The sequence below is a fragment of the Odocoileus virginianus genome, unplaced genomic scaffold, assembly GCF_023699985.2.
Source record: "Odocoileus virginianus isolate 20LAN1187 ecotype Illinois unplaced genomic scaffold, Ovbor_1.2 Unplaced_Contig_33, whole genome shotgun sequence".
NCBI classification, from domain to species: Eukaryota; Metazoa; Chordata; class Mammalia; order Artiodactyla; family Cervidae; genus Odocoileus; species Odocoileus virginianus.
Window position 1 is genome coordinate 793,943 of NW_027224350.1, and position 26,787 is coordinate 820,729.

Below are 26,787 nucleotides of genomic sequence, written 5' to 3' on the forward strand. Positions count from 1 at the left end.
AAATTTTTTGTCTTTTTAGTTTTGAATTGTAAGTCTTCCTTTATCAGATAGCATTATGATTTGCTAAATTTTTTTTACTATTATGCTGGCTGTCTTTTCACTTTTTTAATCTTTCAAGCAAAAACAATGTATTTGTGATGAAGTCCAATTTATTTATTTATTTAGGATGATTGTGCATTTGGTGTATCTAAGAAACCATTCCTTCAGTCAGAATCACAGGTTTATGTCTTCGTTTCCTCCTAAGAGATTTGCATTTTACTCTTACAAACGAACTTTCATCCATATCCATTTGGAGTTCATTTTTGTATATTGCGTGTGATGTAGGAGCTCTGATCACTTTTTGCAGACTCCAGTTTCAGTTGCATAGAGAATAATTATAGTCTAGATTTGATGTCTTTTAAGTTCATATCTGAGTGTTTAAATTGTGATGCCTACACTTAAAAAAGGGGGGGGGGGACTGGTTGGGCGACATCATTTTGCTAGAAAGTCTCCTTTTCTGTATATTCAGTTGCTAATTGCAGGATATGCGCACCCCTACAAACTGATTTTAAATATTCTCTTTCAATAAATGAGTGAGCCAAAATGGCCACTCTCTCTGTGTCACTTGTAATGTCGGGATCCTATCATGCCTTTCCCGCCATCCAAAGCCAGGTTCTTAACTATAGTACCTAGTTGCTCAGTCATGTCCGACTCTTTGTGACCCCCATGGACTGTAGCCCGCTAGGCTCTCTGTCCATGGGATTCTCCAGGCAACAATACTGGAGTAGGTTGTATGCCCTCCTCCAGGGGATCCTCCCAACCCAGGGATCGAACCCAGGTCTCCAGCATTGCAGGCAGATTCTTTACTGTCTTAGCCACCAGGGAATATAGAGCAGCCACGAAATTAGGAGTCTGGGCAGACTGGCAGAAAGAGCAGGCTAGAAAAGGGTGAAGATGGGTCAAGGAAATTGACAGCAAGTACATTAGAGCTTAGAATTAAGTTTAATTTTGTTTTATCTTAATAATACTTTAATTCTGAAAGTTTGTAAAAATACAAACATGGTAAAAAATTTTTAAATAGATTAAAATGTCACAGTAAAGAAGAGTTTAACGAAATCATGACTTGCTTTATATGTGTATATAAGACATATAAACGTAACATAATGTCTGTGTTACCTTGCAACAGGATAAGCTCACCAGTGGAAAACCTGAGGAAACCTGAATAAGGTACGGACTTTACAAATGTTCACAAAAAGGAAATACCCAGTTCCCACTCCACTGGGAGGTACCACTCTGGGTCGAAATACTACTGTAACATTTGGTGTGATTCTAAGAGCCATTAACTGCCGGTTCGTGGTGGTCCCTAGAGCTCCTCCACCCCAAAGGTCATAGGACTTTGACCACCGGGGTGGGGTAGACACCAACCCCGACTTCCCTGCCTGGGAAGGCCCGCGTCACCTGCAGTGCCGCAGAGCCGCGCCACTGCGGCAGACAGACTGCGCAGGCGCGGCAGAGTCCGGCCGCAGGGAGCGGGGCGGCTTGCCGCGCGTGCGCAGGCGGAGTCCGCGGAGTGGTGCCGTGGCGGCAGAAGAGCGCAGCGCGGTCTGCCAGTCAGAGATGCGTGACGTTCTGTTCTGAGGAGCGGCCAGCGGCGCAATGGAGCGGGCCAGGTCAGCCGCGTGGTGGGCAACATTTTTTTTTTTTAATCATCCTGAGCTTCCAGAACTAGAAGTATTTCAGTATTTACTGGGGATCTGGGCAAGCAAGTTCTTTGTCCAGTGGCTGGATGGAACAACTTCTGGAGGCTTGGGGCTGGAGTGACTCTCCCGACCGTGTCTTGTCAGGTCTCGGGGGTATCTGCACCTTCATGTTGCGCCCCCTCAGACTCTCTGGGGTGGCCCTTTGTTTCTGTGGTTGAAGCCATGGCCGCGGGTGGCCACGATGCGACAGTCAGGGGAGGGCGGGGTCAGCGGTGTCCACAGCGGCCGTGAGGCGGCAGCAGGTGCCGCGTCCAGAGGCGCTGATGTGTGGCATCAGCGGGAGGGAGTGGTTGGGGTGGGCCCCGCAGCAGTGATGAGGAGGGGGGAATGGGGTGGCCATGGTGGCGGCTATTGAGGGGGCGGCCGAAAGACCGTGCTGCTCGTGGGGGGTGAAGTGGGCCACGAGAGTGTGGTGGGATCCCTCTGTGGCCTCGGTATGTGGGAGTGGTGGGGTGCCGGCGACGTTGGGGCTGCAGAGTGGCAGTGGGGGCGCGACAAAGCAGTCTTGCGGCGTGGTCGTCTGGACACTGGTAAGAGTGAGAGTGTGAGCAGGTGGGGGCACGCAGGTGGAGGAGGCCATCTGTTTGAAGACAGGGAGAAAACTGTTCAGTGTTCTCGTGACTGGCAGTGCTTTTAGAGTTTGAATAGCTTGGCAAAACTACCCTGTCCCTAAATTGAAGGGGTGGCTGCAAAAATGTCCAGTCCTCATGTACTTGATTCCTTTAACTATCTCACATTTGTGAGCTTGGTGTAAGAGGAGGGATGTGTTATTCACAGCCCATCTAATGCATCTTTTTGGGGACCTGCCAGGTTCTGGTATGTGACACCCAGAGGCGTTTCTCGTTCACATGCGTGTTCACATGCGTTTTCCCTGCGTTTGGAATGAGTTTTGAAGGCCAGCTCAGGAGCGTGGCGGTCGGTGTCGCGTCACAACCTTTGTGCGGCTCTGCGAAGATGGCGGCCGCCGCAGCTGTGCGGTTCTGGGCAGGCGTGGAGTGGGAGCGCGGCCCTCCCCGCGGTGCCGCAGTGGGGGAGGAGCGGTCCTGCCGCCTCCAGGCGGGGGGTCGGCCGCGCCCTCCAGAGAGCTGTGCGCTAAGAGGGAGAGGCGGACCTGGGAGTCGGGGGCGGCTGCCGCACCCTGGTGCTGCAGTACGGAAGGTGTGGGCTCGGGGTGCGCAGGCACGTCAGTGATGACACCGCCTCTGACGTGCACTAGGGGAGGGGATTTGTGCAGTTTCCACTGTGCGGGGCGGCTCGCCACCGCCTACACTTACGTGCCCCATCCCTGTCCCTTCCCTGCTCTGCTGGAGTGGACTTGGGAGAGGAAGGACACAGGTTTGCACAGCCTCTGGCTTGTAAGTCACCCCTTCCCTGCAGTGCCGTGATGGAGTGGAGCAGGTAGGCCAGAGAGTTGCACAATTTTTCCATCCTGTGCCTGCCTGAAATGTCAGGGCAGCTGCACTGTGCCCTTGGCCTTCTCCTACCTCTTGAGGGAGAGGTGAGGGCTTGGAGGCCAAGAGAGGTGAGTGCATTTTGGGATTCACTATGCTACTTAAAAGACAGCCTCCATCACTGGTGCAGGAGCTTTTCCAGTTTTGCTCATTTGCCTTAGGTGGTACTGTGAGCAGTCTTAATTGTTTGCTGTATTAAGTGGATTCAGTTAGCCTTTTAGACAACTCATTCCTTTCATCTCTTATTAGAGTTTTCTAGATTATATAATTCCATAGCTACATTTTCCTTACCTGTCTGTCCTATTTCTTGATCGCTAGATAATCCATTGGTGATGTTACCTTTATAATTTCCTTAAATCAGGGGATCAAGGCTCCTCTAAGACTTAGGAACTGAGGTCTATGAGTTGTTTGTTCAAGGAGAACGGCAGAGAAAAATGTAGAATGTGAGTCCTAGGTTTATCTGGGATTAGTGAATTCTTTTTTTTTTTTTTTTTTGAATTTTTTCCCAAGATTTTATTTTATTTTATTTTATTTTTTTTAATTTTTATTAGTTGGAGGCTAATATCTGGGATTAGTGAATTCTTGCCCTTGATTGGAATTTTTAAAAAATTTGGAATATATTTGCTTTACAATACTATGCTAGTTTCTGCTGTACAGCAACTTCACAGTTGCTCATGTCTTCAGCTGTGTGTGTACATATCCCCTTCCTCTTGATTTTTTAATTATTATTTTTGTTCCATTTTTTTTGAAGTTGGAGCTGCTATGAATATTCGCTGAGAAGGGGTAATTAACAAAGTAACTATTCCTGTATCATGACTATTGTATTACTATTCCCATACTTTGATTTTGGGGGCATTTTAAAGGATTTTCCTTGCAGAATTTTGATGTGCTTGCCTTTTTTACTCATTTATCACAAACAGTATGCCTGCTTTTGTGCCCAGTTAGAATATAATTAAGGGAAATGTAAATTAAGCTTTGGAAGCTTTGTTCTGGAATTTTTTATTTTCTAGTAGCTTGAAAAATAGCAGGACTCTGGTATTTTGTGATACTTATGATTTGCATTTTTTTTTTTTTTTTTTGCTTGTAGGAAGATACTGCTTCAAATATGAACATCTGATCATTTGGCCCTTTGCGAGATGAGAGTGCATCATCCTGGTCCGCCATTTTGTAGTCTTGCCCTCTGACTTAGGACCTCAATATGGCGGACCCTGTGGAAAGACCTGAAGTTTGAAGGTCTCTGTCCTGCCTTGTGGAATATTTGGCATAGTACCACAGCTTTTTAAGAATGGGGAAGGAATATGAGACCTGTCTGAAGTTTAGAGCAAGGACTAGGTGTTGTTTTCTAAGGCAAGGTACTTTGAACAGGAGTTGTTGATGGTTAAGGCATCATACTTCACTAATAAGGGTGGGCAGAGAAGTTTTATTTTCTGGTTCCTGGGTGCTGGCTGGCTCAGAATTCTCTTTGATTCTAAAGGTTTTGTTTTTGGAGGCACTGATTTGCATGTTAGTGGGGAATTCACACCCTGGCATTACCTCACACTATCTTTTTATTTCTCATTCTTGAGGTCTTAGTCATTGAGTTATTACTTTTTGCGGGGGGGGGGGGGGGGTGCTGTGTAAGGAATCCTGAATATTTGATAGACTATTAGACAGGAAAAAAACCTTATCATATCTCATCATCTTTTGCTTTTTCAGTATATTTTCAAATTTGTTTTTGTTTTAGTTGCTAACTCATGTCTTGACTTTTTTTGGAATCCATGGATGATAGCCAGGCTCCTCTGTCCGTGGGATTTATTAGGCAAGAATACTGGAATTGGTTGCCATTTTCTTCTCCTGGGGATCTTCTCAGGGATTGAACCAGAGTCTCCTGCTCGACAGGTGGCCTCTTTACCATGGAGCCATCTGAGAAGCCCATATTTCCAGATTAGTATTAATTTTTTAGTGAAAGGGATTTTGGAGTGAAAAATTAACATTGTGTACATGTAACATTTTTTTCTCCTTAAATGCTGGATTTTCTGAAATGTCGGCTTCTGAGTTGGAAATGCAGTTAGGGACATTACAAATGTACATATGTGTGTTTAGAACAAAGTTCAAAATAAAGCTACTCATCACTGATTTTGCATGTAGCTTTAAAAATCTTTGAAAATTAAAAAAAAAAATACCTTTATATACTGATTCTTTTCTCAATTGAACACAGACCTTCAGGTTACATAAAGGAACTGATGATTTTTTCTGAGGGGTGGGATGGATAATGGGGTGTTCTCAGTTAAGCTTCCATTAATAATGGGTGGTCTATGATAAAGCAGAGGTCTATGGCAAAGCAGAGGTTTATAATTCCTTTTACTGTATTAATGTATTAGTAACTATGTTTGAAACTACCATCTTGTGTATCAGTATTTCGTCCTTTTTTATGACTGAATGGTATTCCATTGTATGAGATACCATACCACACTGTATTTTGTTTATGCATTCATCATTTATACTTTGGGTTATTTCTATTTTTGGCTATTACAACTAACACTGCTAGGAACTTTCAAGTTCAAGTTTGAGTTTTTATTTCACTCCAAGCTTGGAGTGGAAATACTAGGTCACATGTTAATATGCTCAACATTTTTAAGAAGTGCCAGGGTTGTTTAATTTTTCATTTCTCCAGTTTCTCCACATCCTACTCCTGTGGTGTGAAGTGGTGTTTGTGGTTTTGATTTGTGTTTTCCTAATGGCCCTCATATTGAGCATCTTTTCTTGTGTTAAGGGAAATTTTTATGCTTTTGGAAAGCGATCTGTTTGAGTCCTTTACTCATTTTATTTTTTGTAATTCATTTATTTATTTTATAGCTGTGCTGGGTCTTCATTTTTGCACAAGCTTTTCTCTAGTTGTGGTGAGCTGGGGCTGTTCTCTTAAGTTGCAGTGAAAGGTCTTCTCCTTCCTGTGGCTTCTCTTGTGGAGGCTGGCTCTGGGGCATCTGGGCTTCAGTTGTTTCTGTTTCTAGGCCCTATTAAGCACAGGCTCAAAAGTTGTGGTGTAGGGACTTAGCAGCTTCATGGTCTGTATGTGGGATCTTCCCATACCAAGTATGGAACTTGTGTTTTCTGCATTGGCAGGTGGATTCTTTACCACTGAGCCATCAGTGACTCCCCCTTTACTCATTTTAAAATTGAGTTTTGTTACCATATTTTTGAGTTGTAACAGTTCTTTATATCTCTCTAGAGTTCTTTATATCTGGAGGAGGAAATGGCAACCCACTCCAGTATTTTTGCCTAGAGAATCCCATGGACAGAGGAGCCTGGTGGGCTACAGTCCATGGGGTCGCAAAAAGTCGGACACGACTGAGCGACTAATACTAATACTTGATATATTTTGGATAAAAGACTTTCATCCCATATATAATTTGCATATATTTTCTCCCACGATTCTAATTGTTTTTCTAAGTGTCTTTTGAAGCAGACTTTTCACTTTTGGTGAAATGCTATGAATTCCTTTCTCCACTAGGTACTTTAGGTGTCATAATCTAAGAAAATATTACCTAATCAAAGGTCCAAAGGTCAAGGAGATTAGCAAAAGTATTTTTTTTTAAATGACCTTTTCTACTGCTTGATTAGAACATTAAACTTTTGGAAGCAAATCGGGATTATTGGTAAACTATTTTGTTTATTTTGCATAATCTAATATGAAACGTAAAATAGTATGGGTTCAGGAAATAATCTTTCGGAATGTGTCCTTTGAAATCTGCCTGTGAATTATTATATTGCATGACTTGTGTAAAATGCATTTCCTTATCTCTGTTTTGAGTTGACATTTTAAAATTTCAGTTCCTGTAGTTTCTAATCTGTGATCCAAGTGCCGAACAGATTTCCTGTTCAGATCCCTTGAGCAGCCATTTTGTGAGCTATTCTGCAGATTATACTGTCAGTGCTATGTTGTTTTTTTTTTTTAAGCATTTAAAAAATTTATTGTTTCTCAAGTCCTAAGAAGGAACCATTCACACGAGATTACTTAAATAGATATTTTGTAATTTAAATTTTATACTTTATTCCACTATATAGAAGGATAATAAAATACTTTTCAAATCATTTTTGTCATTTTTTCAGGGATATGTACATTTACTTGTATGTAAATATATCTGTAAATATATAGTGTTATATCTGTATATGTGAGTATATGTAGGAATACACAGATTTGCTTACTTTTTTGATATTTTTCCTTTGAAGTTATCTGATGTCAAAGGGAATCTAAAGGGAGAAAGTAGTTTTGGGCTAGATTCTGATCCTTGATGGATAAAGATCTTCTAATATTTAATTCTGCCTTTGTCTGTTTTATTGATTTGTAATTGGCATATATCACCATACCTTGCTTTAATTAGATTAGCTTAGATGGAGTTTAAAAATTCCATTTTACTAAATATATGTATAATCTTTAAGTAAGTGGTTATTTCAGAAATTGATGAAGTCTGTAAAACAAATCCTCTTTGTACCTCAGGGACCGTTTACACTTGAGACGGACTACAGAACAGCACGTGCCAGAGGTGGAAGTCCAAGTCAAACGTAGAAGGACAGCCTCACTGAGCAACCAGGAGTGAGTACAGTCAGGCCCTGAGAACCAGTTTAGGGTGTTTTCAAATTGGAACAAACTATCCTGCCACAGGGAATTTAAATGAATTTAATTAATAAAAGAAGCTTGTGCATGTTATATTGATATAGTAAAAAAAGCAATTAAATCATCCATAACCATGTTGTCCTAACTTAACTTTTGCTAAAATTTTAGTGACATGTATTTCCTTTTTTCTATACATGTGTAGGTAACACGGTATGTTCATAAAGTTCTACCTCCTTCAACATATTTATATTAAAATTGTTTCTGCTTTATTATTTGTTACACTTTTGTTGTGCTTGCCAAATGTTATATGCTTTGAAGAGATGTAAATTTATGTGTTCATGTTTGCTCTGCAATCTTTAGAATTTTTTAGTTAGTGCATTTGAAATGTATACATTTTCCTCTTAATTTAGGATATAAATGTGTTTCTAGAAGGAGCATTTCAATTAAAACTATATTAACATTTCTAAATAGTCACAACTTAGCAGCTAAAACAATAACAACAACATGACACATACTGAATCTACATTGGGTCTTGTGCATTTTGTTGTTACCATAAATCTTGATAGTTATCAGTGGTAAAATTGTTTTTCTTTCCTAAAGCAATAATTTTCAAATTGTATTGCTGTTACTAATATATGAATATAATTTTCTCATAAAATATGTAATTTTGAGATACACAGTGAGTATCAAATATCACTAGTCCATTCCCCTCCCTGTGTCTCCTCAAAGATAAATCCTCAGGTACTTTGATCTCTTATCATTTCAGACCTTTTAATATGAATTCATGTATACATATATTGAGTGTGTGTGTGTGGGGAGGCATGTTTGTTTATATACATAAGATTTATTCTGTAACAATATGCCTTGGGAGTCTTTCCATGTCAGGCATTCTATAATAACATTTATCATTATCTTACTAATGGATAGTTAGGTTATTTGCATTTCTTAGTTATTGCAGTGAAGAAAGGAGCGGTCAATCTGAAAATTAATACTACACTTGTCTCTTGAATAATGAAGGAGTTGGGTTGCAATCCCCCACATAGGCAGAAATCCCCATGTATCTTTTGAGTCCCCCCAAATTGAACTATAAATGGCCTCTTGTTGACTAGAAGCCTTACTGATAATATAGACAGTTGACTGACAACATTTTTATATTAAATGTGTATCTGCATATATTTTATGTGTTCATGACAAACATAACTTTGTTTCTTTGATATTTCTAGGCTCTGGTTTGTCTGCAAGTTCTTCCAAATTGTCAGAAATTTCCAAAAAAAAATCCCTAATATATTTATTGGGGGAAAAAACATGTATAAGTAGATCCACACAATTCAAACTCTTGTTTAAGGGTCAACTGTTACTAATATTTATTTGTATTTTATTTCATTTCTTCAAATATGAAGTTTTTTACAGAAATTATTATACGTGGGTAGCATTTTATATCTTATTTTAGTTATTTGCTCGTTTAATATATGGAAAAAATTCAGTATTTTGCATATTTAAAATTATTGGCAAGGCAAAAGATTTCTCCATTTTCCCATGTCTGTTTACTTATTCTGCAGAGTTCATTATTCTTTCCTTTATTAAATTTTGAAAAGGAATACTTTGAGTGAATATTTTATATAACTTATCATTTATGATAGGCATTTGCCTGCTTTCTTTTATATGGTAATGCAATTTTTTTTTCCTTCCCAGAATCTCTAGAAAGAACTTGAAATAGATTAGAGACTGTGGCAGAGGTATGGGTGGAGGGGATTTCTTGGGAGAGGATCTTTGTTAGTGAGTAAAGTTTCTATTACACTTGTTATATTTTATTAGAGCCTTTATCCAGTGTAACATCAGTGTGAATCATCAGTATAACAGTCATATGTTAATATTCTAAAAGCCTGCTTTAGGTTTCATTCATTTGTCCATATCTATGGAAATATTTTATTGCTTTTGAAGAAGAGACAACTTCATTTTCCTGATGTCTATTGTATATGTTATGTATAAATACTAGGAGGTGCTGAACTAGAATCTGAGGGTAATTTTGAGTTAGAAAAATAATATAATTTCTCCAACCACCTTTGTCCACTTTGATAATAGGTGGATTATAGGAACAGGTAAGCAGTATAAATATTCTGTTCTCTAAGCCCAGCTTTTAATCTGAACCATCTAGTTAGCTTTAACTCTGGTGTGATCCCAGAGGCCCACCAAGAATAACAAAGACACTCCTATCACTTTTTAAACTCAAAGGATTAGAGATTACCTCCTAGGAACCATGAACAAAGTCTAGCCTGATTCTTTATGTTGTTGTTCAGTTGCTTAGTCGTGTCCCACTCTTTGCAACCCCATGGACTGCAGTTAAAAATCTTATTTTAAAAGTATAGAAATAGTGGAAAACCATTTATCACAGTCCCATTTTCAATTCTAGCTGTTACTGAATATTTTCATACATATGTACTTATCAACTGCCTGCTAGTGTAGTAAGAGAAGTGGATTCCATCCCTGGGAAGATCCCTTGGAGGAGGACATGGCAACCCACTCCAGTATTCTTGCCTGGAGAATCCCATGAACAGAGGAGCCTGGTGGGCTACAGTCCACAGGGTCACAAAAAGTTGGACACAACTAAAGTGACTTAGCATGCAAGCACATACCAACGAAGGCAATTTGTTGGGTGGTGATTTATTTATGTTTGTCTTGTTAGCCAGCAACCCTGTGTAATTTCCTGTATCTCTTATCCTTGGGATCAGATTCATGGCCAGATAGAGTCCTACTCATAGGTAGGAATATGTTGAGTATTTTTCTAGAATTCCCTGATAACTAAAGGATGGTAGATTTACATAGTCTGAGAACCTAAGTAGCTTGGAAATTCTTTGTTTCAGTTAGTAACTTCTTGTCAGCATAAATAACTATGTTAAAATGTCTCACTGGAAATGCCTTAACCCTTCCTACCCCCTACCTCCCTAGGGTTTAAAGAGTTGTTTCCAGATTAGAAATGGTTATTATACTGTTGGTTCTTTTATAAGGCATTTTAAACCAAAAGGGCTCTTTTTTCTCTCTAAGTTCTTTCGTAATATCACCAAAGAGGGTAAGTATCTGTCAGTTCTTATACATTCCTATGTGCAGAGTCTCCTCTTTTATAATTTGTTCATAATGTAATGGTATGCTCTGAACCTTGATGAGGATTAAATGTAAGGGTGTTTTTATGTTCACATTGTTAACTATTTAGGCAAATGTCTTTTCATTTATGTGTTTTGTGCTCTTGTCTTAGGTGTCACCTGTACCTGAGGCGATCTCAGCAGCAGCAAGTACCTGTGGTGGATTTCCAGGCAGAACTGAGACAGGCATTCTTAGCTGAGACACCAAGAGGTGGTTAAAGCAGTATTGGAACACCAAGGTAGCTGATTTCAAGAGAAAAATAAAAACAGGTTATAGCTGATGAAATCATGATCAGGATTAAACAATTAATTAAAGGGTAGGATGTTTGGAGGTCATTTAATTATTTTGGATATATTCAATTATTTTTTCTTAAAGGCTTGATACAAGTATAAACACATAGCAGAATGTTTAAAAAAGTAAAAGCAATTCCTTAATGCTTTCACCCTGAAAGACTTTTGTCATGAGTTACTTTCTAGACAACGTAGTCTTTGCTTTTTAGTTAGTTTTATTCATATTTAACTTGTACTGCATTTCACCTTAACATAAGAAAAGTATTTCATTATAAATAGTTGTTGAATATCCTGCTAATATGTTTTATAATTCCTTTCTGAGAGAACTTTTTTTTTCTGCTGGTAGTTTGAAATGAAGCTTCAGTGAATTGCTTTTTGTAAAACATTAGATAGGATCATTTCCTTGGATATGCAGATTTAAAAATAAGTCAAGGAATTTGAATTAAGGTTCATGTTCTAAATTGTATTACGAATTATTTGTCTTTATTGCCATGAGAAAGTATAGTGCCAGGTACACGTTCATCTGCATTAATTATGTCAATTACATATAATTTATTTCTATTAAATTAGAAATACACATCACATCCATTAACAGATGAGAAGCTAAATATTTTCCCAGGCTTATTTACTAGTTATTTTTTGTTTTCTTTTCTCATATTTTGTTACTCATTTGTTTGAATCATCTGACAGTGTAACAAAACTATTAACCCATGATTTGTCAATGTTACGTAGATTTATTTACAGTGTCATTTTGTGTTAGTTGCTTAGATTTTTAGGAAATTGCAATTAGTTTTGATTAAATGCTTCATTTTTCCTTTCTTTTTTTAAGTTTGAGATTTCAATGACCTAAATTCAAAAGGTTTAATATGGACTTTTCAGAAGCTAAGAGAGGAAAGAAGTTTATAGATGAGTTTTCTTCTAGATTTTCTTTATTTCTATTTCAAAGTATAACCCCGAAACTCAAATTTATTAGGCTTGTTTATGGCCATCATCTCAAAAGGAAAAATCCTCCCCTACTGAATTCTTTACCCAGCATTCTCCAGTAATTGCCTGGACTTGATTGTAAGATAGTAGAATTGATTTCAGACAGTGGAATCTGGTAATTGTCCTCAGCTGTCCCCCAGAGTAAGAACATTTTTACATGAATAAGTGTGCATCATTGATCTTTTAACCAAGAATTTTTTGGCCCTTATAGTTTAGATACTCTTCAAAGTTCCTGTATAGTATTTAAATCATAATTATGATCTGCAAGTAGAGTAATCTAATTTTCTAAGTTTTAAGTGCTAGTTTCATCTAAATAGTACTAGCTACTAGAATTATTTTACAGCAGGAGTTGATAAAGTATCATTTATTGCCTGCTTTTATAAATAAAATATTGTTGGCACAGAGCCATATCCATTTGTTTACATATGGCCTGTGGATATTATTGACAGTACGGTGGCAGATGGGAGTATTCATGACAGATTGAATGACAGGCAAAGCCTACAATATTTATTATCTTTCCCTTTAAAAGAAAAAGTCTGCTAGTCTCTTAGAGAACCACTTTCAAAGATGAAAACATAAGGTGGAGCCAGTAGTGGAGTGTTGGTACCACAGAATGTGGCAAAGGGAAAGGCATGATAAGGAGAGTAGATGAAGTAAACAGTACAGAGTAGAGAATCAGATGAATTTGGTGATAAGGGTCTTGTTAAAGTCTGCTATACATGTAAGTGGGTAAAGACATTTAAACAATTGGTATGTTTTCTTTTTCATTATAAAAATGTAAAGCATATGAGTGATAGCCTAAAAAATGGGAAAGTAAACCACAGATTTTAAATAGCCATGTTTCAACCATAGTGGCATTTTTAAAAATTTTCTTTCATTTTACCCATTTGCTTTTCTTTTGAAAACATAGTTGTAATCATGCTTTTAAACTATTCTACTTATGTATACCATTAATGTTCCTTCATTTTATTACATAATCCTCAATAGCATTTGTAATGAATAAATGATGGTCCCTTCATGATTTACTTTTCCTTTGTATTTGTGTTTTTTTCCCCCTAGTTTGCTATGCTATTATGAATATTCTGCATTTTTAAGATACTGTATATTAGGTATTTTAAAGTTACTAGGATGAGGATTCAGTTTGGGTATGCAGGGTATAAAAATTAGTAAGTTCTTAAATGTTTTGTTACATTCCTTTCTAATAACATCATAAGCAGTATTGATTACCATCGAGAATAATTCAGTTCAGTTCAGTCACTCAGTGATGTCTTGACTCTTTGTGACCCTGTGGATTGCAGCACACCAGGCTTACCTGTCCACCAACTCCCGGAGTCCACTCAAACTCATGTCCGTTGAGTCAGTGATGCCATCTAACCATCTCATCCTCTGTCATCCCCTTCTTCTCCTGCCTTCAATCTTTCCCAGCATCAGGGTCTTTTCTAATAAGTCAGTTCTCATCAAGTGGCCAAAGTATTGGAGTTTCAGCTTCAGCATCAGTCCTTCCAATGAATATTCAGGACTGATTTCCTTTAGGATTGACTGGTTGAATCTCCTTGCAGTCCAAGGGACTCTCAAGAGTCTTCTCCAACACCACAGTTCAAAAGTTCAAGAATAATTACTACAGTGATAATTTCTTAGTACCACCTTTGATGTCTCTTTTTGCCCCTTTGATAAGTAAACACTTTCCAAAATGGAAAAATTGTTTTCCTCTGGTTTAACTGGCATTGATTTGTGGTTAATAGTGTCCACTTACTTGTGTTTCTCATGTTAGACTTTTTGCACTTTTTTTTTTCTGTGAAGGGCCTGTTTTACAGGTGAATGGGAACTAACACTATACCATTATTCTGTGACTTCTCATTTTTTGTATGTTATTTGGCCAAGTCTGACCATCAGATCTTTTGATTTAAGGAAGCTTTACATATTTACGTAGTTTAATCATTTCAAAGTCCACCCTTTTCAAAAGTTTGAGAACGTTTCTTCCTGAGAAGTCCCAGGATATAGTCAGGCCCCCAGACCATTTATTTGTTTATGTCTGCTTTCACCGGGAAATTTATGGTAACTGCTAATTCCTTAGTGCATTGTAACATTGCTGCTCTTGTTTTTTTCCCTCTTAAAGCATTTTATTCTTCTTTGCTGTGGAGATAACATTTGATCATTCTACAAAGTAATATATCTCCTTTCCCTCACAAGGATTCATGATGATAGTATGCTGAATTTAGGAATGAGAGAAATTTCAAGTCCATCTCATTAAGAGAAGCCCATTCTTAACCTCTCCAATTAGTCAACCCCTATTCTGAGTGAAATGTTATCTCTTATTAGGATGGATTATTTTATACATATTACATATTTATGTCCCCAGTTCTTTAGTCCATGACTCAAATCCCCAGATGCATTTTTATACATGGTAACAACACAGTGGGTGTGGGAGGAGTTAACCTCAGGCAGGTTAGATGGACAGATACAGGCCTGACTGGCTTCCTTTTGTGTTCTGATCCACTGTACCAGGAAATCTTTGTTTGCATTTGTTGATCTATAGCTAAGCTGTATGAACGTGGTTTGGTATGTGTTCACTGAAATGCCAAGCAGGATAAGACATTTGGAATGTGTCTGATTGGGACATCTGGACTCTGAAATATTTTGGCATTGAAGGTAAAATCCCTGTCTCTGAATTATAAAGTTTCATTGGAGAGGTGACTGACTACAAATTTCCACCTTAAATGCACATTTGATACTGATTCCCACTGAAAAGTAAAAGCATTAGTTGCTCAGTCATGTCTGACTCTGCGACCCCATGGACTATTGCCCACTGTGCTGCAATATCCATGGAATTCTTCAGTCAAGAATACTGGAATGGGTAGTAATTCCCTTCTCCAGGGGATCTTCCTGATGCAGGGATCGAACTGAGGCCTCCTGTATTGCAGGCAGATTCTTTACTGTCTGAACCACCAGGGAAGCCTATTATATTAATCTTTATTTCAGAAACCTTTCTGAGATTACATTTCTTTCCTATAAGTGAAATTTTGAAAAGTCATATACAGTCCTGTTTTTTCCCCCTGGTAATCACTGTCTGTGGCTCATTGTCTACTAGCATGTCTCCCTTTGGGAATAAGCGCCAGGAATACTGTCTTATTGAACATTCAGCTGCTTTTGTTCTTTGAAGGCACTAATGTCAATATTAAATGTAATCTTAGGAACTCTGAAGATTATTTGATGGTTCAGACAATTTACTGTATAAGAACAGCTTTATTGGTGTATGTCTTATATACCGTAGAATTTGCCCAGTTATAAGCAGGTTGCCGTTATAGCCATTGCCGCACGTCCTTTTAGGGTTTTCTGTTGCCCGAGTAAGATCCCTTTGTGCCATTTAATGCATTCCCCAACTCCACCCCCTATTTCAGATAACCACTTAACTTACTTTCTGTCTCCATGTATTGCTGAAGATCTTAAATCTTAGCTATACCATCATAAAAATGGAAATTGCTAGTGGTTCAAACATATACCAAGGTTTCCTGAATTTACAGACTGCTCTTATATAGAGAATCCTGTCAGAATTCAGAACATTTAAATTATAGGCCTGAAACTTTTCATGTGAATTTGCATTAAAATGTCATTTATTTGGGAGTTTTCCTTCCTCTGCAATTTTCTGGAAGAGTTTGAGCAGGATAGGTGCTTTCTCTAAACTTTTGATAGAATTTGCCTGTGAAGCCATCTGGCCTTGGGCTTTTGTTTGTTGGAAGATTGTTAATTACAATATCAATTTGCATGCTTGTGATTGGTCTGTTCATATTTTCTGTATCTTCTTGGTTCGGGTTTGGAAGGTTATACTTTTCCAAGAATTGGTTCCATTTCTTCCAACTTGTTCATTTTATTGGCATGTAATTGCTCATACTATTCCCTTATGATCCTTTGTATTTCTGTGTTGTCATAACTTCTCCTTTTTCATTTTTAATTTTATTGATTTGAGTCTTCTCCCTTTTGTTCTTGATGGGATCATCAGTTTTATCTTTTCACATAACCAGCTTTGCAATGAATTTTGCTGTAGTTTCCATTTCTTTTTCATTTGTTTCTGCTCTGATCTTTGTGATTTCTTTCCTTCTACTAGCTTTCGTTTTTTTTTTTTTTGTTGTTGTTGTTGTTGTTCTTTTTCTAGTTGACTTTAGGTGTAACATTAGGTTGTTTATTTGATGTCTCTTTTTTCTTGAGGTAGGTTTGTATATCTATAAATTTCCCTCTTAGCACTGCTTTTATTGCATCCAATAGATTTTGAATTGTGCTTTCATTGTCATTTGTTTCTAGATGTATTTTGATTTCCTTTTTGATTTCCTTAGTGATATGTTGGTTATTCAGAAGCATGTTGTTTAACCTCCATATGTTTGTGTTTTTTTATAGTACTTTTCATGTAGTTGATACCTAATCTTACAGCTTTATCAGAAAAGATGTTTGAAATGATTTCAACTTTTTAAAATTTACCAAGGGTTTGATTTCTGGCCCAGGATGTGATCTATCCTGGAGAATGGTCCATGTGCACTTGAGGAAAAAGTGAAGTCTATTTTTTTTGGATGAAATGCTGTAGATATCAATTCGGTCCAACTGATCCATTGTATCATTTAAGACTTGTGTTTCCTTATTGATTTTCTGTCTGGATGATCTGTCCATTGGTGTGAGTGGGATATTTTAAGTCCCCTACCTTCACCCTGTTACCAAAATCAGACAAAGATGCCACAAAAAAAGGAAATTACAGGCCAATTACTGATGAACATAGATGAAAAAATCCTCAGCTATGTGCTAGCAAACAGAATCCAACAGTGGGCTTTATCTAGGGATGTAAGGATTCTTCAGTATACAGAAATCAGTCAATATGATTCACCATACTAACAAATTGAAAGATAAAAATCACATGACCATCTCAGTAGATGCAGAGAAAGCCTTTTACAGAATTAAACACCCATTTATGGTAAAAACTCACTAGAGAGTAGGCATAGACGGAACATACCTCAACAAAATAAAGGTCATATATAACCAACTCAGAGCAAATGTTATCATCAGTGGTGAAAAACTGAAAGCATTTCCTTTAAATTCAGGAATAAGATGAGTCCAAGCTCACCACTATTATTCACTCTCACCACTCATCACTATCATTCAGCATAGTTTTGAAAGACCTAGCCATAGCAGTCTGAGAAGAAAAAGGAATGAATCCAGATTGGAAAAGAAGAAACTACATTTATTGAGGGTAGGATTGACTTACAGAAAAAGCTGCACAAAGGATGCATGGCAGTTTGCATGTGGAGAACAAAGCTTGGGAGAGAGATTCTGAGTAATGGTCATTTTATTTTATTTTATTTAGAAAACCTAATACCCTCCAAGTTCTCTTTAAAATGTATTGAACTGACACCAAATTTTGCTAATTGTAGGGAAATACTGCCTCTACATTTTACCATCCTTACTGAATTATTTGTATAATTTCATTAAACTCTCTTCTAATCTATTATAGTTTTACACACCATTCTTTTTTTGATGATGCCATAGATCTTAACCACTATTTAAACGATTTTATTTTCACATAAGAAAACAGATGATTGTAAATTACTTAACCAGCTTACTGTTTGTAAATCTTCTCTACTGAAAACAATGGAAACAACAATCTTACTTGAAATGTTTGCATTGTTGAAAATACAGTTATACTAGGTTTTGTTTATGATGCCGAGTTACTTTTATATGTAAAACCAAATTCCCATTCATAAAGAACATAATGTGTGTGTTTGCTTTTTAAATATAATTAGAAGTTTGAGACCACTTACTAGTTTTGGCTAGGTTTGGTTCATACTTATTAGAAGCATTTTCTTAAGAATATCAGGGGGACATGATAGTATTCTAATGCTTGTTTCTTTGATTACTAAGAAAGTTGACTGTACATACATGTAAGCATTCAGTAGTTGTATGTCGCCTTTTAACAAAGGACATCTTAAGCATCACATTATTAGTGAAGAGAGATTTTCTAGCATTATTCTGAAGGGACTTTGGCTTGGTGCGGGGAGGTAACATTGAGGCTGAAAGCATTTAGGTGGTTTAGCCAAGGAGCAAAATCTGGCCTAACTCAGGAGGAATTCAAATGGAGAAATTTAGGAATATCAAAATGTTGAAGTTGAGATTACTTGGTATTAATTTGTGACCAGAGAATCAAACACCTTAAAATAAGGATGGAAAAAAGAGAATACTACATTTTGGGAATATTAATAGAAAATTAAGCTTATTTTTGAAACTTTTAAGAATTTCTGTGTAAAATTATATTCAACAAACTGGTAACTTATAGGTGTGCAAAAAATGGGAGATAAGGTGATCAAATAGTGAAGTTTGGTGTTTAATTGGTGGGTTTAAGAGTGAAAGGGGGTGATTTTGACTATCTCAAATAGTACTTTTCATGCAAGATTTTCTGCCTGTTTTAAACCATGGTAGATGTGGTGCAGCTTGATCGTGCTTTCCTCTGCAGGCTCCACCTACTATTTGAAGCTTCTGCCTCAGCTTGCATTGTTTGTAAGAGAACCTGCGTCATACCTTTGTCTGTAGCCTTCCCTTAGGTCTTAAGGATCCTGAAACTTTCCTGTGGACATTGAATTTGGTGGAACAGCAATCATGGTAAGATGTTCATTAGGGTCGAGGGGAGAGAAGCTACTCTCTTAATATATTGGATTTCCAGAGTGTGGGGTGTTGTGGGGTTTTTAATAAGGAATTAATCTATAGTGATTATACCTCATTGCATTGAATAAAAACTGGAGAAAACCTATGTATGTTGTCCCATTATAGAGATCTTGCATTGTGAAGAAAAACAAAAGAATTTTTGGTCATATTTACAGTGGTGAGGGATCACCTGCAGATGAGAGACTCAAGAGGTCAGATTTCAATAGATTGAAAAGTCTACTTTGAAAATGGATGGTCCAGCGAAACCACAGCCAAGGAACAGGCTTGGAATCAGTGGGGAAGAAAAATTGAGGTCTCTGAGGCTTGATTGGTACAAAGGAAAGCAGTCTAGAGGGATACAGCATCCTGATCCATTTTGTGATTCTGTTTAAGTTTAGGTAACCAAGAACATACATTCTTAATGGGAAGGATATCCAAAAGAACTGAGCAATAGTTTTTGAGGAATGAGAAATAATCTTAGATTTTTACAGTGGTTTGGGGTCTTCCAGAGGTCCACAGTATGGTATTTCTGCATATTAAAATTTCAGTGGAGTGGTCACTTGGGATGAAAATATTTTTAAAAGATGCCTTAGTAGCACCTTTTAAAAAAATTAAAAGTTTGAGGAACACTGATGAAAGTTCTGAATGATATAAGAGGTGGGGTGTAAGCTAGGATAGAGGCCTTTAAAAGAGAACTGAAAAATAATATATTGTGTTTACATTGGGTTGATGGAAACTGCAAAGTTTTTGATGGAGATAAGAATTTCCCACCAATTGTCTAGGTGTCTAGTGGGAAAAGAAATAGTCCTCAGGATCAAGTACTCTGTAGGTGAGTGAGACTTGGGATTCAAATTGGGAAAGGACAGAGTTTTAGAATGATGGTATGCTAAAAGGGAGAACTGGGTTTGGTATTCTATTGGGGATGTCATATATTTAGGGCAATGGAAAACTACATAGGGATTCTGAATAGTAAACCATTCCATAGGGGAGTATAAGTGGTCCTGGGTCCAAATTTAGTATCCTAAAGGTAAGAAAAGATTGACTGCATGATGTTTTTCTTAAGAAAGCAGCCAAATTTGGATTGGTATAGGAGTAGGGAAGAAACAGGAAAGAGTTAGAAAGTAGCTGCAGACAAAGTGATGACTAACTCTTATTTTACTCCTTCCAGACTGTGGGAAAGAGTAGCAAGATGCTGCAGCACATTGACTATAGGATGAGATGTATCCTGCAAGATGGTCGTATCTTCATTGGCACCTTTAAGGCTTTTGATAAGCATATGAACTTGATCCTCTGTGATTGTGATGAGTTCAGGAAGATCAAGTAAGGCCACTTTGGGTTTGGGCAGTGGGGTCCTGAGGGAGAGGCAGAACAGTAAAGGAGGGTAAAGTAAGTAGTTAGGGTACCTCCTGAAGGAGGCAGGAAAAATGGCAGTCCTGTCCTGGTCTCAGCTCTGAATTGGATGAATCTCCCAGTTTTAGAGTCACTGTATCCACACTACTATTTTAATTTTGAAACTACAATTATGATCTAAAACTGAGAAAAAAAGCTGAATGCTACTCTTAGAATAACAATTTATATTTATTTAGAAAATTGAGATCAAAGGAATCGTAAGAGTCACAATTACTCTTCATGGTTGAGGAGTTGAAATGAGAATAGAATAATTCAGGCCTGGTCTAGCAGTTGTTCAGCCAGCCTCTGCCTGCCCCTTGTTTTGTCTGAACTTGCGTGGTCAGTGTTGACTTGGCGTCAGCCTCTAACCTCCCTTGCTCATTTGTTTTGGGGGTTTGTCCATGCTTTTTGTCCAGAAATAACTTCCATATGCTTGTGCCTTACCTACGACACTGCCCTCTTTGCACCTGTGTTTGAAGAACTTCCTTTAACAATAAGAGCATGGCACTAGGGAGATCCCAGAGGCATTATACTCTATTTTCTTTTCATTCAGAGTATTTGGGGCAGTGCTTGTAATATCTATAGATGTTCAGAATGGTTTTGTTTCAGGCTATTATCTAGGGGCAGAATTTACATTGACCATTGGCTTGATTTTCTTCTGTTCCCACAGTTGATGATACATTGTCCAAAAATTTAATTTGACCACTTCACTTAGAATTTTCTGTATGAAGAGAAAAGTGATGATGAGCTTTGCCTGTCTGCTATACATGTCTGTTCTTCTAAATCTTAATAGAATCCATAACATATTCCTTGTCCTTCCATTTTTATTTATTCTTAATTTTCATCCTGCACATGAAGTTGCATCATTTCAGAAATTCTAGATGATGAATGCTAAGTTAATGATCAATGTTAAGGTTTTGTTTAAATAATCTACATTTTTACTGAAAAGGATTTTAAATTACAACTTTGATAAATACTAAAGACAATTGAGAGTGCTTTAGGTATATCCTTAGTTTATGTCTCATTCTTCAGTAAGTTTTAGGGATAATTTCACCTAAATAAGGCACTATCTATATTATATGGTAGAAGCTGCATGAATTTTGCTGCCAACACATGAGGAAATGACTAACAGAGGTTCAAAAAGTTTTCAAAAAGATTTCCCCTGATTATATGCATGCATACTCAGTCACTTTGGTTGTGTACAACTTTTTGCCACCTCAATGGACTATAGCCTGCCAGGCTGCTCTGTCCATGAGACTCTCCTGACAAGAACACTGGAGTGGGTTGCCATCTTCTAGGATTCAGACCCACATCTCTTATGTCTCCTGCATTGACAGATGGGTTCTTTACCACTAGCACCACCTGGGAAGCCACTTCCCATGGTAATATAGTATGTGGTAAGTCTAGGAATAAACAGGTGTCTGCTATTAGGCTGTCATTGCCTGTTGCTGTTCTCATCCCTTATTTCAGTTGTCTGTCATCAATATTTACTTATTTAGTTAAAAATGATTTAAATCCTATCTTAACATGGAAAGTTTCAATGTTGCCTATCTTCAAAGTCTTAGCCAGTGTTGATCACTTTATAATGATCTCTTTATAATAGAAATAATTGAATTACCGTGCAGTGCATTAGAAAATAATGTAGTATCAATTATACTTCAAAAACAAACTCAGAAAAAGAGATCAAATTTGTGGCTGCCAGAGGCAGGAGGTGGTGGGGTGAATTGGATGAAAGTGGTTAAAAATTACGAACTTCCATTTTTAAGATAATTAGGTACAAGGGATGCAATGCACAACATGAGAAATGAGATTAACAGTGCTGTATGTTATATATGAACGTTGTTAAAAGAGTTTCATCACAAGGAAAAACATTTTTTTCTTTTGTATCTGTAAGACATGTTGGAGGTCCACTGAAATTATTGTGGTAGTCATTTCATGAAGTAAGTCAGTCGTTATGCTATACACCTTAAACTTAATACAGTACGGTTTGTCAATTACATGTCAGTAAAACTGGAAGGAAGAAGATAAAATTCCAAGTTTTGCTATCAGTAAAGACCCTTATGCTGGAAAAGACTGAGGGCAGGAGGAGAAGGAGGTGGCAGAGGATGAGATGATTGGATGACATCACTGACTCAATGGACATGAGTTTGAACAAACTCTGGGAGACAGTGAAAGATAGGAAAGCATGTTGTGCTACAGTTCCTGGGGTCGCAGTGTCGGACATGACTTAACAGCTGAACAATAGCAACAACTATTAAAAGAATCTTAGCAATGTTATTTGCATCTGTGTTTCACAAAGAAGAAATTAGTTTTGCTACAGTATAACATTGAGGGAATATTCTGGAAGTTTGATGTATGGTAGGAAAAGAGCTCACCTTTACATATTGAGTCCAATTTTCTTTGTTTTTGTCACAACTCAGTAACTGAGCATGAGTGTCTGGGCATGGATTAATGTCTTGATACATAATGATCTATAAAAATGTTAGTGAGTCGATCCATAACTTATCATACTAAAATTTTCTTCCTATTTATAGGCCAAAGAATGCTAAGCAGCCAGAGCGTGAAGAAAAGCGAGTTTTGGGTCTGGTGTTGTTGCGTGGGGAGAACTTGGTTTCCATGACTGTGGAGGGACCACCCCCCAAAGATGTAAGAAAGATGTAGGACAGGACAGAACATTAATGTGGGAGGGAATCCCATTATTTGAATTATTTGCTAAATGAGCATGCAACAAAGACAAAGTACATTATACCTTTGTCAAAATGTTCCTGGCACTTGATATAAGTTCTTGTTTATCTATAATGGGAGATTAAGCATATTCTAATGAGTGATTCTATGTGCTGACTACAATCTAGTTAAGGGTAGGAGTTACTAATTTGTTTTCTCTTGATAGGATTGTGAAAATATATGGACTCCCAATTTGACTAGTGTACATCTAATCTGTAGGATGCTTCTCTTGATGCTATTTTGAATATAGAACCTCATATAAGATAGGTGATATGGGAAAATGTTGGAAAGAGGTAATTATTTAGGAATGATTTTTGATAGATAGCTTTCATAAATTTGATTTCAAGGTATGTATGTATTTTTTTGTTTCAGACTGGCATTGCTCGGGTCCCACTTGCTGGAGCTGCAGGGGGCCCTGGGGTTGGCAGGGCAGCTGGCAGAGGCGTTCCAGCTGGTGTTCCAATTCCCCAGGCTCCTGCTGGATTAGCAGGCCCTGTCCGAGGGGTTGGGGGGCCATCACAACAGGTGAGGAACCAGGAGAAATTTTTGTTATTGAGAGAAAGTGCCTGGAATCTGATACTGAGGAGGTTGAAAAAACTGAGTGAACATCCTGTACTGTGTAAAGCAGTATATGCTGGAGAAGGAAGAGAGGTACAAATACACATTATGAAACCACCATGATGGCTGTAAGTCAGCGCTGTTGATGAGCGGAGAGGAATATGGATAGATAAACCAGAGTTGAGAATGCAAAGGGCTGATGAGGCCAAAAGCGGGCATGTTCATTTTAAAGGATAGTGTGATAGTGGTGGTAGTGTGCCAAGATATTTTTAAATGAGAAGAATGGGAGAAGTCCTGAATTGCTGTAATTACTTTGTGTTTAATAAATGATGCATGAGCAGCCTTTCGTTGTCTATATCTGAATGATGTGAGGAAGTGTTTACATTTGCTGCCTGGCTGTGCATGCTTTCTCAGGTGATGACCCCACAGGGAAGAGGCACTGTAGCAGCCGCTGCCGTTGCTGCTACTGCCAGCATCGCCGGAGCCCCAACTCAGTATCCGCCAGGACGGGGGGCTGCACCCACACCTGTTGGTCGAGCAACCCCACCTCCAGGTAAGGAATCGGTAGAGAGTGTGGTTCTAAAAAGAACTGTAAAACAATTTGGTCCTTAGATACAGATGTGGATCTGTGAAAAAAAATCACGACCAAAAGCACTGTTTAAGAAGATACTGAATTAAGGCCCAGCCTAACTCCCTACCTAGGAACTTGGAATATGTTTTCACTTTGGCCATTGATTTTTAATGAAAAGTGTGAGTTGGGATGGTCTGCTGTAGCAATGGTCAAGGAGAAATTTGTTCAACTCTTTACCTAGTACCTGACTTATTTCTTTAACTGTTAATCTTGTGCTTTATGCTACCATCTTAGCTGATTATGTGCCTTTTTTTTCCTGCCATTTTTCTTTCTAGGAATTATGGCTCCTCCACCTGGTATGAGACCACCATGGGCCCACCAATTGGGCTTCCTCCTACTCGTGGGACGCCAATAGGCATGCCCCCTCCAGGAATGAGACCCCCTCCACCAGGGATAAGAGGTGAGTGAGTATTAATAAATTTCTCAGTGGTACTAGCCAGGCCCCTGAATATTTATGTTTGTCTATTTTTTTATAATCTCATGGAATTTTGCTTTTTCTTTTCAAGGTCCACCTCCCCCAGGAATGCGTCCACCAAGACCCTAGGATACTGTTGATCCTTCTTAGTCACTTTTTGTCCTACAGTGCAGCTTGTGAAATGTGTGAAATGTTTGTGAGCTTTTGTCCCCTCTGTTCCATTAATATTAGCTAATAAATGCATAGAGCAATTAAACTGTGAGGTACTGTTGTACATTTTTTGCCTTTTGATGTTTTTTAGAGGTGAGAGTTAAGATTGGGATTTTTCTGCTCTTGAAGTTATTATTGATGAGGTAAATCCTCTTAACCAACTCATCTAAATAATTTTGTCTTTATATCTTACGGTAAAATGGTTGTGATACGTGTTTTAGCTTCACAACTTTGACTTTGTACACTGGCTGGTATCACATAATAAACTCTATACTGTCCCCTCTTCTTTACCATGCCACATATACTTGAAGGAGAGTAGGGACGTGGTGCCTCGTACAGCCATCTATAGAAGGAAACTGATACTGAATTAGATTTTGGTTTCTTCAGTCCAAGTGTTTGAAATAGGAAGGTTCTACCTTCCTTGCAAGCTTGCTTCAGTTGATGAGCTTTTTGGACATAGTGCCCTTGTGACTGTCTGGTCAGACATGATCCTGGAGTAATCGTCCTTCCCTACCAGTGAGTAAGTATTTACAAATTTTTAAATGAGTGGTAGAGTATGGGTCCTGGGAACTATGGAGATTGAGTATTGAGACCAGTTGTGTTACTTAAGATATGACTGACACTTCCTTTAAATTTTCCTTTTTGGCTGCACTGTGCAGAATGTAGGATCTTAGTTCCCTAACCAAGGATCAGATGCACACCCCCTACATTGGAAGCATGGTGTCTTAACCACTGGACTACCAAGGAAGAACCTAGTTGACTCTGTTAGATACCAGTTACAATCATATCCAGCTGCATCATTTAGTGAGTATGGGAAGTTCAGAGAAGTAGACAATATCTTCCAGTTAAATAGTTAACAAATGTCCAAATATCTAGGTCTAGTTAGAGTTGATATGGAACAGTGAAATCTCTTAAAAAGAAGAGGTTGGAGGTTTAAGGTTTTATGGCTAATGTTTCAACTAGACAATAAATGAGTCCTTATTGATTGTAGGAATTTAGCTTGTAAAACACCACAGTTCGAGATTGGTAATAACTCCTTAATAATTTAAGACTTGTAGACTAATTTGTCTTCTGCTTTGATTTTATCAGCAGAGATTATATCTGTGTCACCTTTTCCAGCTTTTAAATCATGGCCTTTCAAGTAACAGTCTCTGGAAGAAGAGGGGCATTCAAAATGACTGCAAGTGCTGGCCCCAACTTTATATGGTCTATCCCAAAGTAATTTTTAAGATTAATGGCTGCTTTCAGGTAAGGAACAAAAGCAGCCAAGCAAGCCTTCCTTGGTTTATGAGATGTTATAATACGTGTGATAATTTTTTTAGAGTTTGTGAATGTTACAAAGAAACTTTGTGATTAACAGAGCCCCAGGCATTTGGATCGCTGCAGTCAAAACCATTCTCTTAGGAGAAAATTGACCCTGATATATATGACAGATATACAACCCTCATTTTTTAGAAGAAAAAGTATGTAAAGAGTGTTATTTTCTGACAAGCCTGCTCTCTGGATCAGCTTTAAATAATTTGTGGTACTTTTTTATGTCGTTGGAAGGAAAAGACTCATCCTTGTATAGATCTGCTGGTGTGCATAGCCTTTCAATATGCATATTTGAAGATGACTTGTTCTCTAATATTAACTAAAGATGGCCTCTTTTGAAAGTTAGAAGTGAATGGCAAGAACCCTAGATTATGCAAAACGCTTACTTCCATTATTTTTGCTTGGTGATAATAGTATTTTTCTCTGCTTAGAACTTGAATTGTTTTTTTGAAAACTCTTCATTGCAGAATACATACTAAGAAAACTTGGTGTAAGAGAAGTATGGATATTTTGTTGTGGATTGCTAGATCTGCTTCTACAGAGTTCTTTTGCGGTCACATACTAAAACCAACATAATCAGTTTTCAGACACTCATGGAAGTAAATACTTGGTGTCCCTAAGAGTTTCTCCTACATACCTGCATTTGAATGAGTGCATGTTTCACCTAAAACATAG

At 37.9% G+C, this 26,787-nt stretch overlaps 2 protein-coding genes across 3 annotated transcripts; both read left to right on the plus strand.

Moving 5' to 3' along the window:
* The first annotated feature begins 1,512 nt into the window (after positions 1-1,512).
* Positions 1,513-18,772, plus strand: SNURF (SNRPN upstream open reading frame). 2 transcript variants are annotated; one of them, XM_070464611.1, is made up of 4 exons: positions 1,513-1,661; positions 7,668-7,763; positions 11,035-11,160; positions 18,684-18,772. In XM_070464611.1, the coding sequence occupies exons 1-3, from the start codon at positions 1,636-1,638 to the stop codon at positions 11,138-11,140; spliced, it is 228 nt and encodes a 75-aa protein (XP_070320712.1). In that variant the 5' UTR covers positions 1,513-1,635; the 3' UTR covers positions 11,141-11,160; positions 18,684-18,772. The 2 variants fall into 2 exon arrangements, with proteins under 2 accessions (XP_070320712.1, XP_020761078.1); XM_020905419.2 differs by having other exon boundaries at positions 1,515-1,649.
* Positions 18,740-24,844, plus strand: SNRPN (small nuclear ribonucleoprotein polypeptide N). The gene is given in 8 exon segments (XM_020905418.2): positions 18,740-18,829; positions 20,040-20,191; positions 22,795-22,906; positions 23,357-23,509; positions 23,957-24,095; positions 24,449-24,481; positions 24,484-24,573; positions 24,680-24,844. Coding segments are annotated over 8 exon segments (720 nt in total). The 5' UTR covers positions 18,740-18,826; the 3' UTR covers positions 24,718-24,844.
* Positions 24,845-26,787: the final 1,943 nt, after the last annotated feature.